Below are 19,193 nucleotides of genomic sequence, written 5' to 3' on the forward strand. Positions count from 1 at the left end.
CAAAAAGAAACCCCATAAACTTCAGCCATCACCCCCATCACCCCATCTACCCCAGCTCTAAGCATCCACTAGTCTCTATGTATTTGCCTATTCTGGACATTTCACATAAATGGAATCATATAATATGTGATCTTTTGTGACTTGTTTCTTTCTCTTAGCATAATGTTGTAGTGTGGGAACATACTAGATTTTGTTTATTCATCAGTTGATGGACATTTGGGTCATTTCCACTCTTTGGCTGTTAGGAGTAATGCTGCTGTGAACATCCCTGTGTGGACATGGGTTTTCATTTCTTTCAGGTAGATACCTAGGAGTTCCCCCATTATTTTGAACCAAATTCCAGACACCGTGTAATTTCGTCCGTAAATATTTCAGTGTGCATCTCTAAGAAATGACTTTGAAAGAAACATAACCACGACACCACTATCACATCTAAAATAATTATCATTCTTTGCTTAGCATCATCAGATAAATTCTAAGATGCATTTTGACAGGATTTCCTGATGGATCCGATGTAAGCTGTGAGAGGCAGAGAGGACTCAAGAAGGACTCCTAGGTTTTGTTCTGCTAACTGGAGGATGGATTTGCCATCAACTGGTAATAAGGAAGGCCGTGGGTGAGCTGGCTTCTGGGGACTGTCAGGAGTGCAGTTTTAGAGACGTTAGTTTTGAGAGGATGACTAGATACCCAAGTGGAGATGTTGAGTTTGATGTGTTAGTTTGGAGTTCAGGAAAGAGTTCTGATTCGGGGCATCATCAGCATTAAGATGAGGGTTACAGCTTTGAGTATGGGTGGAATTAGTATTGGAGTGACTGGAGTTAGAGAAACGATCCCAGAACAGAGCCCTGGGCACCACCACGTGAAGGGCTGGGCTGATGAGGATGGTCCAGTGAAAGAGCCTGAGCAGGAGCAGCCAGTGAAGTAGGAGGAAGACCAGGAGAGTGGGCTGTTCTGGAATCAGGGACCAGCGATCCGTCAGATACTGCTGATGGGTCAGGAGGGTGTTCAGGTAAGTATCAGTGTAATAGTGAAACGTCCAGGCTCATTCGGTGTTCAAGTCTCTGGCTGAAGCTCAGGCCCTACTCCTGGAAACTTCTGTTGGGATTGGCCTCCTCCTCCACGTAGTCAGTCTTCTCGGTCAGGACTTAAAAGGGCTCCGGGCTGGTGCTGTCTGGCATAGCCTCCCTCTCTGCACTCTAGTTCACAAGAGAACGCAAAGAGCTCAGCCTGTGTCTGCCACTCTCTCTTCGGCTGTGAGCCCAGCTCCCACTTTCAGATGCTTCAGTACATGTCAGATGCTAGATGTCCGCCTCGGCCCCTCAGGTCCAGGGAACACTCATCAGACTCTGAGTGAAGCCCCTCTTACTTGGTGTATGGATTTCCTAGGGCTGCTGTAGGAGATGTCCACAAGCCAGGGGGCTTAAAACAACAGAAATTTATCTTCTCCCAGCTCTGGAGACCAGAAGCCTGAGATCAAGGTGTTGGCAGGGCCGTGCTTCCTTTGGAGGTTCCAGGGGAGGGTTCTTCCTGCCTCTTCCAGCTTCTGGGGGCTCCAGGTGCCGCTTGGCTTGTGGCCGCATACCTCCCGTCTCTGCCTCCATCTTCACGTGGCTCCTCCTCTGCGTCTGTGTCTCTGCTCTTCTGTGTCTTATAAGGACCCTGCCATTGGATTTAGGGCCACTCTCATACAGGATGATCTCATCTCCAGATCCTTAACTTTATTACATCTGCAAAGCCGCTTTTGCCAAGTCAGGTCACAGTCACAGGTTCTGGGGCTCAGGGCGTGGACATACCTTATTGGGGGCCATCATTCCACTCAGTACACTAGGTGAGGGGCCAGCACCCTCCACTCGTGCTTGGAGGTGTATGTGTCGGGGTAGGATTCCCGGCACACTGACACCTCCCTCCAAAAATAATCTTCTCTGTGATTTCTCCTCTCTGGTGAAGTTCTTCAGGTTACAGCCTGGAGATAGTGCTAGGCACAGTTTACAACTAGTGCTGAACCGTGACCTTGCGAAGCGCCGCGTAAACGCCCGTACCTCCCTTTGGAATGGGAGTGGGTGCCACCTCTCAGCACCCTTTTCCGCTTGGCACAGTGGTCGTCAAAGTGTGGCGCCCGAACTCCTCGCCGGCCTGCCGGGTAGGAGAATGCTGCATGGGCCTCCTCATGTGACGCCTCTGCTGGCTCTCTGTTTCAGACCCTGACGTGTTGGATGAGCAGGCCCCCCTGGAAGAGTCCGCTGTGTGAGATGGTGCAGCCTAGCGGCGGCCCGGCAGGGGACCAGGACGTGCTGGGGGAAGAGTCTTCTCTGGGGAAGCCGGCCATGCTCCACCTGCCTTCAGAGCAGGGCGCTCCTGAGACCTTCCAGCGCTGTCTGGAGGAGAATCAAGAGCTTCGAGGTGAGGGAGGCGGCGGGTGTGTGGAGTAAAATGTCCGGGGACGTGGCACTGCTGGGGCAAGGGCTATCCCACTCACCTGCGCCTCTGCATTGACTCAAGCTCAGCCGCCCTTCCTCTTTGTTTCAGGTGGGATTCCCTGGAAGTGGACTTTGAGATACAGAGTGGCGTGCAGGACGTTTATTTACAGTCCTCTTAGGAGTAACACTGGGGAGAGGAAGGGCAGGGCAGGGCAGTGAAGAAGCAGGGGAGGGCGGAGGGAGAAGCCGGGCCGCAGTGCAGGCCAGCCCTACAAGGAGCTCTGGAACGGGAATGACCCTTCTTCGTTGTCCCGCTTGGGCCAACGCGGCCAGGCCCCCTCTGTCTCCGTACTGATCAGTCATTAAGCACTGGCTCTCCTGGGAAGGGGCGTGGCTCTCCTGGGAAGGGGGCGTGACCTGCTCCAGAAAGGGGCTGTGGTCTGCTCTGGGGATGGGCGTGGCCTCCCTGAGAAGGGCCAGTGGGCTGCTTTGGAAAAGGGGCGTCCAGGCCCTGTGCGCGGGGCATGAGCCCGGCGGGCCGCTCCCCGAAGATACCGGAGCTGAGGGCTGTCCTCCAGCAGCACCCACCCCCCAGGTGGCCGGGTTCGAGTACTTTCCGGGCCGCCCCCTCTCCATCTTCATCACAGCCCCACTCACTCACCCTCCATGTCCTCACCTGCATCGGGGGCAGCTTCTCCAGGCCCCAGGGGCCGTCGCATCGCGCCCCTCAGCTGGTGTGGCTGTCCTGGGGTGTGATCCACTCCTGCCCGCTTCGCGTGGGACGGCCCTCCCCCCTTGGTGGTCGTGCCCCGGGGGCTCCTCGTCTGGCGTGCCGCTCCTTGGGTACGGTAGCCCCAGTTGCCCAGGCGGCGCCCCTGGCTTCTCACTCAGTGAGACTCTTGTGTTTTGTGCAGTGAGGACCTTCTGCACTGCCGAGCCCAGAGCTACAGGTGGGGATGGGCGGCACACACTCCCCGGGTGGGTCACGGGGAGTGATGGGGCACATGGCCACTTTTGCTTCATCCTGGTTCCTCTTGGCAACTCAGGGCTTATAAAGGTCGCAGCCTTTGTGTACACCATATCCCAGAGGACGGGGCCTGGGTTGTTTTCACTCAGCCGTCCACTGTCCAAGCTGGCGGGCAGGTTGGCATGTGACATAAGCAGTGGAGGCCACAGTCATGGGGCCACTCCTCCACCCCGCTGCTGGACAGTGCATCCTCTGGTGTGATGGGATGTCATGTGGGGCCCTGTGCTGATGAGTCACGTGCCCTGTAGGCCTCAGAGACTGGTGTTGGCTGAGGCCCTCCAGGCAGGGACCAAACTTGTGCCTAGAATATGTGTCTCTTCTTCTGTGAAGATGAGTCGCCTTCTCTTGCAGGATGGAAAGGGTCCAGCGTGGTCAGCCGGCCACTTGGGGGCTGCTTTGGAGACAGCCCTGACGCGCGCACAGAGGGCCGGGACCCACCTGCTTGAGGACAGGGTCCTCCCCTCAGCGCTCAGACGTCTGGAGGCTGTTCTGGGCACTGCGGGGTGTCGGGCAGCATCCCTGGCCTCTACCCACGAGGTGCCAATAGCACCCCTTCAGTTAGGACAGCCAGCAATATCCCCAGATGTCATCAAATGTCTTAGTGTGTTGGGGCCACATAGAGCTGGCAGCCAGGTTGAGGGGTGGGGGACAGCCCCCCCTCCATAGCTACGTGCATAGTCTCTGCTCATCCCCAGGACAGCGCTCTGGCAAAGGGGACTCGGGGGTGAGAGTGTGGCAGGCTGGCCAGACGGGGCCTATGGACCCCCAGCTGCCGCCCAGGGAGCTCGGGCTCTGCACGTTTCTGCTTCTACGGCTGCGGTGTATCAGGCCCTGGTCCAAAGTCCCGGGGCCCGAGGTGTCTGCCCGTGTGATGCTTGTGATCGTTCCCATGGAGGAGGGGGCAGGAGGGAGGACGTAGGATTTGCTTGGAGTATTTGTGGTGAAGCTTCATGGAAGAAGTCGCTTCTACCTGGTGTAGGAGTCCATTGATGTGGTGTGTCCAGGAGAGGTGAGTGTAGAGAGAGAAGCGTGAGTGGGCGCCAGGGTCCGGGGCCAGAGGGGAAGTGACTGCCAGTGGGTATGAGGTTTCTTTTGGAGGATGGAAATGTTCTGGAGCTAGATAGAGGTGATGGGTGCACAGCTTGCTGAATATACTATAGCCGCTGAGTGACTGTATACTTTAAAATCGTTAAAATAGTGAATTTGGTGTTCTGTGAATTGCACCTCAGTTAACAAGAGAAGTCGCGTGTGAGCTGAGCCGAGCCTTGGTGGGGGCTGGTGAGGAACCTGAGGCAGGGGACAGTGGGGTGCAGAAGGTGGCTCAGGAGCCACTGTGGTTCCAGCGAAAGAATGTTCCGTCAGCAGGCACCAGTTAGCTCTTTGGGGGTTTTGACCAGAGGGGGGCCTGAAGCTACTGCCTGCCCCGCTCTTGTCCAGCTCTGCAGTGGCTAGAACCTTTGCATGCCACGGATCCGTTCTGTCACCCCCAACGGATTTCTGCTGCCTGGGGTGTCCCCGGGTGTGTGGCTGTCCTTTCCTTAGGTCCTGCTGACTGCCCAGGGAAAGGAGGATGGGCTGGTTCTTGAGGTTGTCTTGAAAACCAGGCACTTGGCTGCTGTTTTGTTTACCCTTCCTCATCCTGTGAGATGGGTACGCTTGTCCCCATTGAACATGTATGGGGATGGTGAGGCTCAGAGAGGTGGCTAAGTGGCCTGCTCCAGGGCTTCTCGCCCGCCCCCCAGGTCTGGCCAGCAGTGCCACGGGCAAGTTTGTTCTGATGGCTGTGCCCCCGAGTCTGATCCCGAAGGCAGTGACCCAGGGCCCCAGGGCGGCCCACCTCTGACCCATGCAGAGGGCAGATGAGTTCCAGAGTCACTTGCAAAGAGAGTGGCATTTGACATGTGCTTTTTTCTTTTTTTCTTTTGGCTGCCCCGTGCGGCTTGTGGGATCTCAGTTCCCCAACCAGGGATTGAACCCACGCCCTGACAGTGAAAGCCTGGAATCCTAACCACTAGGCCACCAGGGAACTCCCGGACACATGCTTTTAAGTGAAGCTGACGTGGTTAACATCTTGGAGACACTGGGGGCACGTCATTTGCGTAGTTGACTTCGAAAGCGCTTGGCGAAGTGAAGGGAGTGTTTGGAAGCTGTCAGGGTGGGAGAGACCGCGGGGTGGTGGAGGCCGCGGCCGCCGGGCTCACCTGCCCCCTGCCACCTCTGCAGATGCCATCCGCCAGAGCAACCAGATGCTGCGGGAACGCTGCGAGGAGCTGCAGCGTTTCCAGGGCAGCCAGAGGGAGGAGAAGGCCTTCCTCATGCAGAAGTTCCAGGAGGCCCGGGACCTGGTGGAGAGGCTGAGCCTGGAGAAGTGGGAGCTGCACCAGCAGAGGGAGCAGGCCCTGCAGGAGGTGGAGCGCCTCAAGACATACCAGCAGGTAGCGGGCCACCGCCGCCCGCCCCGGACCCGCAGGGACTGCGCTCGGGGTCGCCGGGGCGGGGGTGGGGGGCTCCTGGAGTTGGGAAAAGCCATTGTCCTCGTGGTCATGGCTTAGTCACCCAGGAGGGATGCGGGTTGAAATCAGCAAAGGTAAAAGGAACAGAGGGCGGGTCCAGGAGAGGCTGGGCCACGTGTGATGACACGCACGGGTACCACCACCAGGGAAGCTCCCCTGAGTGGTGTGGTCCGGGGACTTGAGTGGGGGTCAGTCCTGGAGGCCTGGGGCGCCCACGTGACTGACCTTAGTTACTGGGTCTCTGCGCCCCGCAGGTCAAGCTGGTACATGTGGCCCGGGGCCCCACCCCAAATCACCCTGGTGGCATAGACTGCCTGGTGGGGGCCCTTGGGGAGGTGTGTTAGGTTCCTGGAGCTGCTGTAACAAAGTACCACAAACCAGGTAGTTTTAAGACACAGAAACGTATTGTCTCCCAGTTCTAGAGGCCAGAAGTCCAAGATCAAGGTGAGGGCAGGGTTGGTTCTTTCTGAGGACTGTGAGGGCAGGATCTGGTCAAGGCCTCTCCCCCAGCCTCGGGTGCTGGCTGGCAGGACTTGGTGTTCCTTGGTTTGCAAGCACACTGTCATGTGGCCTTCTCCCTGTGTGTCTGGGCATCTCTCCTCCTCTTATGAAGACACTGGTGTCAGAGAGCGGCTCAGCCGGCCATTAGGTAAAGGGGTAAAAACAGGTTTTGTTTGGTAACTACCGACAGCAGGGGAAGGCGCCGAGCACCCTTCTGATGGGCACAGAGGTGCTGGCGATTTGAAGGGAGAGTGAGGTGGGGGCAGCGAGCAGGGGCTCAAGTGAAAACCCACGTGGGGTGGCTCAGTGTCAGTGTGGTGAGGTCAGCGGCATCCACCCCGGGAGTCAGTTCTGGAAGTTAGGATTCCATCCCACGCAGACACGGGCAGACCGAGGCCCTATCCTTCCTGAGGATTCCGTTTCAGAGGAATGGCTCTCAGGTCCCCGAGAAAGACTCCTGGGTTGTCTCAAAGGGACAGAGGAAGGATTCACAAGTTGGGAGCCCTCTTAGGAAAGGCTCTGAGGATGGTGGGGGGCTAGGTCAGGTGTTGGCTGGAACAAACAGTACATTCTTTTGCCAGCCCTCTTTTCTCAGACAGGAACTCAAAAGGGGGCTGAGCCGGCCCAGGGTCGTGAGCTTAGGCTGCAAGAAGCCACTCTAGAGTTTGCTCGAGCGTCCGAGTCTTTTGTAGTTCTCAGCAGGCACTGGATCAGGGGCCCACCCTCCTCCAGTACGATCTCATCTTAAGTTGGTCACATCTGGAGAGACCCTGTCTCTAAATCAGGTCCCATTTACAGGTACCGGGGGTTAGGCCGTGGCCACGTCACTTTGGGGCCATCGGTAAAGCCACTGCAATCCTGAACTCGGCGCAGAAGTGAGAAGGAGAAGGCTGCTGTTCTCAGGCTGCCTTCAGAGCATCCGCTTGCCCCGTGCTCCCGTGATGGGATGCTGGCTTCACGGTAGCGATCAGAGCCACTGCCAAAGCCCGATTTCTAGCTGACAAGTCTGACAGTAGCGGGTATTGGAGGGGCCATGGCTTCATGTTGCTGGTGGCAGCATCAGTTGGTGCCACTGCTTTGAAAAACTATTTGGCATTTTCTCTTCAAGTTGAAAATTTAGGTCACCCCCAACTCATCAGTTGCACCCCAGGTATACGTAAGAGAAACTCTTGCACATGGTCAACAGGTGATGGGGATAAGACGGTGACCCCAGCAAAAACCTGGGCATAGCTGAGTGCCCGTCCCTGGAGAAAGTGGTAGAGCCACAGGCTGGAGTTTTTTCTAACAGCTTTTCCGGGATAAAACTCAACATACCATGAAATTCACCCCTTGAAAGTGTAGAATTCAGTAGTTTTTAGTATAGTCATAGAGTTGTCCAACCATCACCTCCATCTGCTTCCAAAACATTGTCACCATCCCAAGGAGAAACCCCGTCCCCACGAGCAGTCACTCCCCAGTCCTGCCCTCCCCAGCCCTGGGCACACGTTCATCTTCCTGGCTGTGTTGGCCTGTTCTGGGCATCTCCTGTGAGTGGAATCCACCGTGTGGCTCTCATGTCTGGCTGCTTTCACTCAGCATCACGTTTTTTGTTTTTTTTAAATAATATTTATTTGTTTATTTATTTGGTTGCACCAGGTCTTAGTTGTGGCAGGTGGGCTCCTTAGTCATGGCATGCGAATTCTTTTTTTTTTTTAAACATCTTTATTGGAGTATAATTGCTTTACAATGGTGTGTTGGTTTCTGCTGTATAACAAAGTGAATCAGTTATACATATACATACGTCCCCATATCTCTTCCCTCTTGCATCTCCCTCCCTCCCACCCTCCCTATTGGCATGCGAATTCTTACTTGCAACATGCCTGTGGGATCTAGTTCCCTGACCAGGGATCGAACCTGAGCTCCCTGCATTGGGACCTCAGAGTCCTAACCACTGCGCTACCAGGGAAGTCCCAGCATCATATTTTTGAGGTTCATCCATGCTGTAGTCTGTCCAAGTACCTCATTTCACTTTATGGCTGGATGATATTCCAGTGTATGGAGAGACTACGTTTTGTTTATCCAGTCGTCATTTGATGGACATTTGGGTCGTTTCCACTCTGGCTGTTAGGAGTAATGCTGCTGTGAATATTCCTGTGTGGACATGGGTTTTCATTTCTTTCAGGTAGATACCTAGGAGTTCCCCCATTATTTTGAACCAAATTCCAGACACCGTATAATTTCATCTTTAAATATTTCAGTGTGCATCTCTAAGAAACATAGGAACAATACCACCGTCACACCTGAAGTAGTTACCGTTACCTGCTTAGTGTCATCAAATAGATTCTAAGATACATTTTGACAGGATTTCCTGGTGGATCTGACGTGAGCTGTGAGAGGCAGAGAAGACTGCAAGGTTTTGTGCTGCTAACTGGAGGATGGATTAGATGGGGTGCCATCTAGTCAGGACTGGAATACATGTGGGTATCTGGGGAAAGACTGTTTTAGAGGTGGGGAAAGCATGTGCAAAGGTCCTGAGGCAGGAGCATGCCTGTGATGTTCAGGGAAGACCGAAGAGGCAGACATGGCTGGGGCAGAGTGGATAGGGGCTGAGGAGGGCAGAGTCATGGTGGGGCTAATCATGTGGGATTAGTAAGCCAGTGAAGGATTTGGGCTTTGATCCTGAGTGTGACAGGAGCCGTGGGAGGGTGCTGTGCTAGTGTGAGACATTATCTGGATTCCTGTCTAGTGTAGGGGGTGTTATGGGTTGAATTATGTTCCCCCAAAAGAAATGCCCATATCCTAACCCCTGGTACCTCAGAATGTGACCTTATTTAGAAATGGGGTGTTTGCAGCTGTAATCAAGTTAAGATGAGGTCACACTGGCTTAGGACGGGCCTAAATCCAATGACTGGTATCTTTAAAAGAAGAGAAACAGACACCCAGGGAAGATGGTCACGTGACGATGGAGGCTGCTACAGCCAAGGGCCCTCAGGAGGAACCAGCCCCGCCGACACCTTACTCTTGGACTCCCGGCCTCTAGAAGGCAATCTGTTTCTGTTGTCTTAAGCCCCCTGCTTTGTGGTCCTTTTGGGGAAAGCTTACTGCAGCCTCCGGGCCTTGATGTGGAGAAGCTGGGCAGGCAGTTGGGTAGCTAAGCTGGGGTGCCGGAGAGAAGTCTGTCCTGGAGGGAGGAATCTGGAAGCCCTCAGCCCGTGGAGGGTACTGAAAGCCTTGAGACGGAGCAGGTCATCGTCGTGCGCGTGTAGCTGGAGAGGAGACGCGGCCCTGAGACTGCCCTTGAGAAGGATGGTGGGCGGGGCCGTGTGTGTGGCCGGGAGCACAGGGGTGCTGGTTACTACCGAGGGGTTACTGCGGAGGGGCCGGGTATGCAGAGGACCGGCGCTGCACCCTGGGCTTGAGCAGCCTGAGGTCTCAGGGGACTGGGATCTGGACAGTTTGATGACGGAGGCACACAGACTCCTGCTGGGCTCAGCCCTCGTGGCCTGGTTGTCAGCCTTGTGAGACTCGAGGCACCTCTGTGCTCCCGTGTCCCTGGGTCTCCTGTTGCCCCATCTGCAGGGATGAGGAGGGGCTGGGAGTGGGGGCTTATGGGACTCGATCCCTTTCCACCACTTCAGTTGCCTCGCTGGGGGCGGGGGAAGCTTCCAGAGGTGAGAGGTGAGATGAGTGAGGGTGCTGAGGGCTCGAGGGGAGACCCTCGGGGGACCCGTCTCAGTGCTTTCAGCTGCCCTGGGGCTTGGGGCTGCCAGGGGTGAGCAGCTGGTAAGGAAGCATCGCCGACAGGAAGTGGCTTTTTTTCATGCAGCAGATGGCCGAGGACAAGGCCTCAGTGAAAGCCCAGGTGACATCCTTGCTGGGGGAGCTGCAGGAGAGCCAGAGTCGCTTGGAGGCCGCCACCAAGGAGCGGCAGGCTTTGGAGGGCAGGTGAGTAGGGAGGGAAAACCAGCCTGGAGGCCGTTGTCAGGGTGCCCGAGAAGAATGAGGCCATTCAGGGGCTTCCAGAGAGTTCCTCTGTGATGGGATGGACGGGAGCACACGGTCGTGGGGCAGGTGTGTGGTGGGGCTGCGGACTGGGTGTCCAGGACCTGAGTCCCAGCGGCACTTCTGGCCTCTCTGACCTTTTGCTGGAGTTTGGATTATTTCCTGAGGGGGCATTTGCCGGGCAGCGGGGAAGAGCACCCCCGTGATCTGCAGGAAAGCACTCCAGTGCCCTCCCGGCTGAGGTTGATGGCAGGGAAAGGGCACACGCCAGCACCCCCAAGGACAGAAGACACGGGTCGGGGGTGGAGAGCCCCACCCCTTCAGCTTCCTCTCTCCCTCCCATGAGGGGCCAGCCGAGCACTCTCCCTTCGCCGGCAGTCACAGATGCCTCCCTGGGGACCCAGGGAGCCCACTCGAGACTCAGCGCCCCGGGTTTCATTGAGGGCTGGTCGCAGCCCGGCACGTGCCAAACTTCCCGATTCCCAGGGGAAAGCAGGTGTGCCCCATAAACCACCCTGTGGTGCCAGAGTCCAGGCACAGGGACCACCCTTATCAGTAGGGAAAGTGTCTCGTCGATGCAGGGCACTCGCACCAGCCCACTGCCCGGGCACCACCCCAGGGGCAGCCTTGCCAGCTGGCCCTTCTGAAGCTGGCAGCCTCAGGCCCGCCAGTCGCTCTCTCCTGCAGAGGGAGGTTCCTGTAAGTGGGGTCATTGGGTCAAAGGGCACGGATGTTTCAGTGGTTCTCACGCCGCTGGGCCGCTGCCATCCAGAAAGACGGGTCCAGGCGACAGAGGTGGCCCCAGCTCTCCCAGCGCGGGAGGTGATCGGGGTGCCCTGGGCGGTGTCGGGGGCGCCTTTGTGAAGGAGGCTGGAGGAGCAGGCAGGGGTGACAGCGTGTGAGCGCGCTGCCCTCTAGAAAGAAGACGGCGAAAGGGAGGCCGCAGAAGGCTGAGCCTGCTGACCCCGGGCTCTTCGCATTCTGCTGTTTCCTGTACACGCTTCTGTCCCTCCAGGCTTCGAAAAGGCACGTGTAATTTTTAGGGCACTTTTGGGTCTTCCCCGCCTATCTTTTTTCTATGCACATGAAAGAAGCTGACTTTGGTCACTTAATGACCCTGCAGGGGCGTTACTCCAGGAACTGTAGGCTCTTGGGCACCCTCCTTTCCTGTCCCCTGCCCCCGTCTCCGTGGCTGAGCATGTACGTGCTGAGCTGGACGGCTTGGGGCAGGAAGCCTGCCTACATCTCGCATCATTCAGCGTGGCCATTTAAGTGGCCTCAGACTTAATGCACGTGGCTGCCCTTTGAGCCCTGGCCTGTCACATGCTGATGACAGTGGCAGCCGCTAAATTTTGTCGGCTCACAGATGGGGAGCTGTGTTCAGTAGATTTGGATAGGCGCGTGCACAGAGGCGCGCGCACACGGTGAGACCAGAGACCATCCCCAGTATCCTCCCCCACTGAGAAGCAGCCGCTGTCGCCCCGCAGGGAGCTGTGTGGACATAGGGATGTCGAGTCGGGAGATCGCGGGCTGGGGCGGATGTAGCTGAGGAGAGCCGAGCCGTCACGGCGCCATGGCGCAGGGCACCGGGAATTCTCTGCTGAGGCTGCTGCTATCTCCTGGGTGGGCAGGTGCGAGGCTCTTCGTGCAGGTGTGGACCCCGGGGTCCAGACGGGCCTGCGCCTCCTCGCCACTTCTGGAGCAGTGACTGGTCGGCAAAGAGCCTCTGAGCACTGCCCCTGCCTGCCCTCCCCCTCCCCCCGCCCTGCCCCATTTCTCACCTTCTCCCTCTCCGGCTTCCAGAAAGGCTGTCTTTGCTGGCTGTCTCCACCTGCTTTCCTCCCAGTCCCTCCCAACCCATCCACTGAGATGGCTCTGGCCAGGGGCCCCAGCACCCACGTGTCCCAACCCAATGGGCAGTTCCCTGGGGCTCCTCTCCCCTGGGACCACCTCCTTCACCTTCAAAAGGGCTTCTGTGGGGGCCGCCATCAGCCCAAACCTGCCCCCATTCGGCTGCCCTGCAGTTGTCCCTGTTTCCAGTGATAGTGCGTCCACCGTGACGCCTGGAGGACGCCCTTGGTCCCACTGCTCTGTGACTTGTCCCTGCCTCTGCGCAGCGTGGCAGGGATGCTGGGAGCACAGGAGGGTCCTGCTGTGGGCCCTCCATGACCTCCCATGCCCTCGCCAGGGTCCGGGCCGCCAGCGAGCAGGCCCGGCAGCTGGAGAATGAGCGCGAAGCGCTGCAGCAGCAGCACAGCGTGCAGGTGGACCAGCTGCGCCTGCAGAACCAGAGCGTGGACGCCGCCCTGCGCATGGAGCGCCAGGCTGCCTCGGAGGAGAAGTGAGTGGCCCGCTGCCTGCTGGGAGCCCTTCCAGGGGCCGGCCGTGGGGGAGGGCCCAAAGCTGTCCCTTACCGTTGTCACACCCCAACAATCCGGCTTTCAGAGGGTGACGTTATTCGCTCTCCGGTCCACATGTTAACAGCGTCCCATCTGGGATCCTACCTTCTCCTTGTTGGCGTGTCTTTTGAGTCTTCTTTAATCTAGAACAGTCCTCCTGCTTTTCTCTGTTTTTCTTGAACTTGACTTTTTTGAACAGTACAGGACAGCTCCATTTTATTATAAACATTTCTTTGTGTACATTTTGAAATGCCAGATTGATGGAAAATGATATGAAATAGGTAGCAAAGCCTGCCTCAGAGCTGACGGCCTTCAAGGCACACAGGTGCCCTGAAAGCCACATTCTGGTCTGTGGCCGTGACGAGAAGGAAGAGGGTGGAGTTGGAAGCAGTAAGAGCTGTGGCTGGGTCAGGACAAGGTGCTTTCTGCAGCCTAAGCTCCTTTTCCTTAGGAGGAAGCTGGCCCAGCTGCAGGTGGCCTATCACCAGCTCTTCCAGGAGTACGACAGCCACATCAAGAGCAGCATGGTGAGCAGCGAGCGGAGCCGAGTGAGTATGGTGGAGGTGTCTCCTGGGCCGTCAGCCTGGGGCTGGCTCCCCTCAGTTCAGGGATATTGGAACTCAAGGCCCTACCTTAACAGACTCACAGAGTTGGCTTTGGAGACGGATACTCGATTCGACCTAGAGCTTTGTCACGGCTGTGGGGTGATGGCTCAGGACAGGCAGTGGGGAGACGGGGACTCTTGGGCTGTGTTGTTTGCAGCCCATGTTGGACTGGGCAGTGCCTCCAGATGCTCCGCCTGCGGGCAGGACCACGCTTGTCTCCGCAGCTGGTCCCTCCCGCCAGGCGTCCCCAGATTTCCTTGGGAATGTTTCCATACCAGTGTTGAAGGTGGCCGATACCCCTTTTCTAGTTTGTCCTCATCAGACTTATACTGAGTGCAGTTTCTAGTGATCACATTTTAAGAAGGATGTAGTCAAACCTGAACATACCTGGAAGAGACTTAAGGGTAAAGCCTGAAAGTGGGTCACATGAGGAAGAGTTAGTTATGACAGCGTGGCCCTTTGATCTCCAGAGGGAAGGCTTGGTGGTGTGTGTGTGCGTCTGTGTGTGTGTGTGGGGCATCCGTGAGGGACCAGCAGACCCTCGACCAGGTGGCAGAGCGGAAGGACCGATGGGCCTCGGCTTAGCGGGCACGTGGTGGAGCATTAGTGAATGAGACTGGCTCAGTGTGGAGCACATGGCCTCAGGAGGGAGTGTGGCCCCCGTCCTTTGAGGGGTTGGAGGACTGTCCAGTTGGGAAGGGAATGTCAGCCTGGGGGGCGGTCGTGCCAGATGACCTCAGAGGTCCCCTCCAGCCTCCGCCTTTCCTGGGCCCTGCACAGCATGGGCTGGCTGGGCCCGATCTCTCGTTCCTCTTGGTTCTGCTTTCCTGGAGCAGCAGCCGGCCTGGGGGCAGCCTGACCCCAAGGCTGAGCCAGATCGGGCTCCGTCAGCTCCCCGTCGCCCACATCTAGGGATTGCAGCTGGAAGAGCTCAAGCAGCAGCTCAAGCAGGCCGAGGAGGCCCTGGTGGCCAAACAGGAACTGATCGACAAACTGAAGGAAGAGGCTGAGCAGCACAAGATTGTGATGGAGACGGTTCCGGTGCTGAAAGCCCAGGTGAGGGCTCTCCTCTGTGGCCTGCGTGTGGGTGAGCAGATCGGGCCACTGGCGCCGGGGCCTGGCAGGTCTCTGGCGTTATCTTGCAGTGGCTTCTCGGAAGCTCTTTGAGTCCCTCGCCATGTTCCTTGAACTCTCAATGCCTTTGGGGTGACCGTCCTCATGCCGTGGGCTCTGGGAGAGCAGGAGCGGGCTCTGCCTTCCCCTGGCCCCCCGTGGCTGGCATGGAGTGTCCAGTGCGTGGCTGACGGAGCGTGGGCACTGCCCCTGTCTTGGCTTTGCCAGGCGGACATCTACAAGGCGGATTTCCAGGCCGAGAGGCAGGCCCGGGAGAAGCTGGCTGAGAAGAAGGAGCTCGTGCAGGAGCAGCTAGAGCAGCTGCAGCGGGAGTACAGCAGGCTGAAGAGCAGCTGTCAGGAGTCGGCCAGGTGGGCCTTGTGGCGCGGGGCCCGCGGGGGGTGGCACCGGGCACTGGGCCCGTCAGGTCAGGGGGAGCTGGCCTCCCGCTCCCCGCCTCGCGCCCCGCCCCTCCACCAGCTTTCTACATGCTGGAGATTGACTCATACGTATTGATTGGACGCTTTCTTTTCTCAAAGGATCGAAGACATGAGGAAGCGGCATGTAGAGGTCTCCCAGCCCCCCTTAGCCCCTGCCCCAGGTGAGGGAGCTGCAGGGGGAGGGCTGGGGAGGGCAGGGTGCTGGGAGGAGGTGCTGAGGACCGTGGAGCCCAGCGGAGGGAGCTCCAGGGAGCTCGCACCAGCCCCTGGCCCCTCTTCCCCAGCGGTACCGCCCCTGGGGGCGGGGCTAAAGGGGAGGCGCTAGCGGTGGGGACCCAGGTCACTGGAACCAAGGTGTCTCAGCACTTTCTGTCTTGGCCCTTCCCTGCAGTTTGTGCAAGGGGACACACAAGAAGCCCGCCCCCACTGGTGCCTATTCTCTTTCCCCAGCTCATCACTCCTTTCACCTGGCCCTGCCCAGCCAGAGGAGAAGCCCCCCCGAGGAGCCGCCCAACTTCTGCTGCCCCAAGTGCCAGTATCAGGCTCCTGACATGGACACCCTGCAGATACACGTCATGGAGTGCATCGAGTAGGGCTGCCTGCCGACACCCAGCCCAGGACAGTGCAATCTGTTGCTTTCCTCTCCTGTCTGCCTGGTTCTGAATTAGGGGCTGGGTGACAGAGGGTGGGCCCCTTCTCTGAGCCCCGAGAGCTAGCCACAGGGCCTTACGCTTCTGCGCCCCCGTCCACTGGTTCACCTCTTTTAGGGCACACGGAACCCCAGATAGGCCCGATGCTCTGCTTTTTTTGTTCGTTCTGTCTGCTTGAACTGCTTGTCTCCGGAGTTCGCTCTTCTTCCACCTGTGCTGGGGAAGTCAAGAGCCAAGGCCGGGGCTCCCAGACAACTGCTTTCCAGGCTGAGACAGGCAGAACCTTTCGTTCCGGCCGCCTGGCACAGTGCGGCACTGCTCTCATGGGCTGTGTGCTGTTCCACTGGCGGCTGCACCACTGTGGATCGAACTTGTCTGCTGCTAATGGACGTTTGGGCTGTTACTGGTCTTTTTACTGTCATAAACAACACCACGGTGAAAATCCTTGTGCATCCATCATATGTACCTTTGGGTTGGATCCCGCAGGAGCGGCACCATCGAGCAGGGGGTAGACAGTGCCGGTGCTTCCCTCCCCTGGGCGTGCTTTCCCGCTTCCCCCTCACTCCCCATAGCCCTGCCGCAGATGACAGGTGTCCAACCCGTGGGCTTCTGCCATCCACCAGGCGAGCCGTTCTCTGTTAAGAGAGAGCTTGAGCATCTCTTCAGAGCTTGAAGGGTCCTTTTCAGTTCTTCTGGTGTACACAGCTTGTTTGTATTTTTTGCCCATTTTTCTATTGGGCTGTAAGTCTTTTGTTCCTTGACTTACAGGAGCTCTTTGGTCATTAGTGGGATCAGCTCTTGTGTGTGATAGAAATTTCGGTTATCTCTTCCTCCTGGCTTGGTACCGGTGTGTTTGGACTGGAGCTTGTCATCTTTGTAGTCACGTTTATCCACTGCTCCTTCACGGCTTTGGGTTTGGAGTTGTTGTGACCACTTGTTGGTCTGGTGAGGGGCGCATCCCACACGTACACTTTCCCAGTCCTTGCCCTGACACTGCAGTGCGTGCTTGTCCTCCCCAAGTGCGTTGCCACCCAGCGTGAGGAGTGGCGGCCGTATGTCATCACGTTCCAAAAGTTAGTGATGCCGTTCCCCATGCCAGCCGCAAATGCCCCGGCCTAGCCAGCAGAAGCCACTCAGCAATCTTGGGCAGATTACCGGCACCAGAGGACTCTTCCTTGTTGTTTTGCAAGATTCTGGATATTTCCGAGGATGTCAAAGCTGTGGGCACTACCCCTGCAACTGTGGTTTATTCCTCATTGCCCAGCCTCTTCCTGCACCCCGTGGGCTGCCCTGGTTGGGAATGGGATGTCACAGATCCGTCCCTGGGTTTTGTCCAGGCCTCGCTGCTGTGTGGCAGTGACAGGGTGGGCTAGGATCAGGGTGTAAGTCTCCTGCTGGGAGACGGCCCAGCCAGCATCCTGTTCCAAAAACAAGCCTTGGCTGGGGGCTTTCTTGGCATCTGCAGGGGTGGGAGGGGCTGACCCACTTCCTGAAGCCCAAGTATGTGGTCGCAGGTGGTCCTTCGGGAACACGTTAAAGGCACAGATAGGTTCTCTGCTCATGGGTGCTGTGTTTCAGTCCACATCCTGCAATTTTTCTACAAGAGCACTTTCTGTTTTGGGGGGAATGTGTTTGTTAGTTTCCTGTTGCTGCTGTAACAAATGGCTACAAACTTGGTGGCTTAGTCTTCTCCGCTTCTGTCTGTGTCCTCTTTCTTCTCTTCTAAGGCTACTTGTCATTGGACTTGGGGCCCACCTGTGTCATCCAGGATGACCTCATCTGTAGATCCTTACTTTCATCACATCCCCAAAGACCCTTTTTCCACATAAGATCACAGTCGCAAGTTCTGGGGGTCAGGACACGTATATCTCTCTTGGCCACCATTCAGCCCAGCACAGGGTCGTCTTCTGGAGCCCACAGATTAGGACAAACGCAGTCAAAGGCAGGCGTCTCCAGGAGCTGCAGCTCTGTCGGAGGGCTTGTTCCCCAGGGTGATGGTGGTGAGGAAAGCTGGAGTTGGGGGTGGGTGGGCCCTTGCAGGCTTGGGGAGTGTCGATCCTTAGGACGTCTTGTCTCCAGCTGGACACCGCTGCTGGGGCCGACGGACGTGGCCGGGAAAAGGGGGCAGCGCCGTTGGACCACCTGCAACCTGTGCTGGCTCCTGGCTGTGTAGGGATTGGCTTCGTGCTTCTAACAGGGTGACAGGGGCGCACAGGAGCCCTTCTCTGATCAGCTCCCTTTTCTGAAAGGGGGTTGGAAGAAGGGGAGACCCTGGTGTGGCGCGAGGCGGACGTTCTCCCCCCCAGGAGTGCGCCTGCGGCTTGGCGGTGACCCCCATGCAGGCTGCACGGCGGCAGCGGCGAGAGCTTGACACACGTGCTGCCCGCGCCCCGGACCGGCTGAGTCGGGGCTGGGATGGGACCAGGCGCCGGCCGGGAACCACTGCTCTTCGGAATCTTCTCTTCCTGGAGGCTGTCTTGATTACTGTAACTTTGGAATATAGTTAGGGAGCCTGATTCCTCCTGTAGGGCCGACTGGACCTGAGAGACCGAGGGTTTTAAACCAGGGCTTCCACTCTCTGGCTTCTGGAACAAGTGGCTGGATTCCTCCCGTGAGGGAAGCAGCCTGCCTGTAGGATTAGCTGTGGCCCCTTGATCCTCATGACCCTGGGTTCGGGAGGTAGAGACAGACAGACAGACAGAAGCACATCCCTGTTGTCATTCCCACACGCCCCACTTCGTTACCTGCTTAAGAGGAATCCAGATGAGCCATAAAATAAGCACCATATGAAAGGTTTTCTCCCTCACGAAAGACCACAACAACACAGACTCGGACTACACAAGAAGTGATGTCAAAATAGCAACAAATGAAGACTTCCAGTGCCCTGCTGACAAGGCGCAGGGACCCCCTTCCGTGGGGGCCAGTCAGGCGGGGTGACGACTTGGGCCTGTGCAGCCAGCGCTGCGGACCCCTCATCACCTGGAACACGCTCTGTAGCACCTTGGTGTGAAAAAGCCCATAGACACAATTACGTATAAAGTGCGACCCCCAATAAAAGAGTAAAAGCTGCCGTGCACACCTGGCTACCATTTGGATGGATGTGGTGGTAGGATTACCAGTGATTAAGTTTTCCTTATGTATGTATTTTCTAGATGCCTATCATTTGCATGTATGAGTTTGATACACAGAGGATGTACGTTACTGCCCTGGGGCGGGTGCAGCAGGGAGGTTTGACTGCAGGTGGCTGGCAGCAGATGGTGTGAGGGCCGACTTGACGCTTGCATGCTGTACACACTGGATGGGGCAAACGGCAGAGACGTATCGTCTCCCAGTTGTGCAGGCCGGGAGGCCAAGATCCAGGGGCGTGGGCAGGGGCAGTTCCTTCTGGAGACCGTGAGGGAGGGTCTGTTCCAGGCCTCTCTCCCGGGCTTGGAGTTGCCGTCTGCTCCTTGTGTCTTCACATCGTCTCTCCTCTGTGCGTGTGTGTGTCTCGAAATGTCCCCTTTTTATAAGGACACCAGTCCCATTGGATGAGGACCCACCCCAG

General features: G+C 57.3%; 1 protein-coding gene across 6 annotated transcripts in view; it reads left to right on the forward strand.

Moving 5' to 3' along the window:
* IKBKG (inhibitor of nuclear factor kappa B kinase regulatory subunit gamma) overlaps positions 1 to 18,734 on the forward strand; it is a 24,829-nt gene extending 6,095 nt beyond the window's left edge. For 4 of the 6 annotated variants that reach the window (XM_057538918.1, XM_057538919.1, XM_057538916.1 and 1 more), the window contains exons 2-10: positions 2,199 to 2,400; positions 5,668 to 5,879; positions 10,264 to 10,382; positions 12,628 to 12,780; positions 13,290 to 13,386; positions 14,356 to 14,499; positions 14,785 to 14,927; positions 15,096 to 15,157; positions 15,447 to 18,733. In XM_057538918.1, coding sequence (XP_057394901.1) covers positions 2,214 to 2,400; positions 5,668 to 5,879; positions 10,264 to 10,382; positions 12,628 to 12,780; positions 13,290 to 13,386; positions 14,356 to 14,499; positions 14,785 to 14,927; positions 15,096 to 15,157; positions 15,447 to 15,589 — 1,260 coding nt within the window. In that variant the 5' untranslated portion in view covers positions 2,199 to 2,213 and the 3' untranslated portion in view covers positions 15,590 to 18,733. Of the gene's footprint in view, positions 1 to 2,198; positions 2,401 to 5,667; positions 5,880 to 10,263; positions 10,383 to 12,627; positions 12,781 to 13,289; positions 13,387 to 14,355; positions 14,500 to 14,784; positions 14,928 to 15,095; positions 15,158 to 15,446 lie in introns of all 6 variants that reach the window. The other 2 variants (XM_057538921.1, XM_057538920.1) reach the window with 2 other exon arrangements.
* The last annotated feature ends 459 nt before the right edge of the window (positions 18,735 to 19,193 follow it).

Source organism: Balaenoptera acutorostrata, chromosome X, assembly GCF_949987535.1.
Source record: "Balaenoptera acutorostrata chromosome X, mBalAcu1.1, whole genome shotgun sequence".
Lineage (NCBI taxonomy): Eukaryota > Metazoa > Chordata > Mammalia > Artiodactyla > Balaenopteridae > Balaenoptera > Balaenoptera acutorostrata.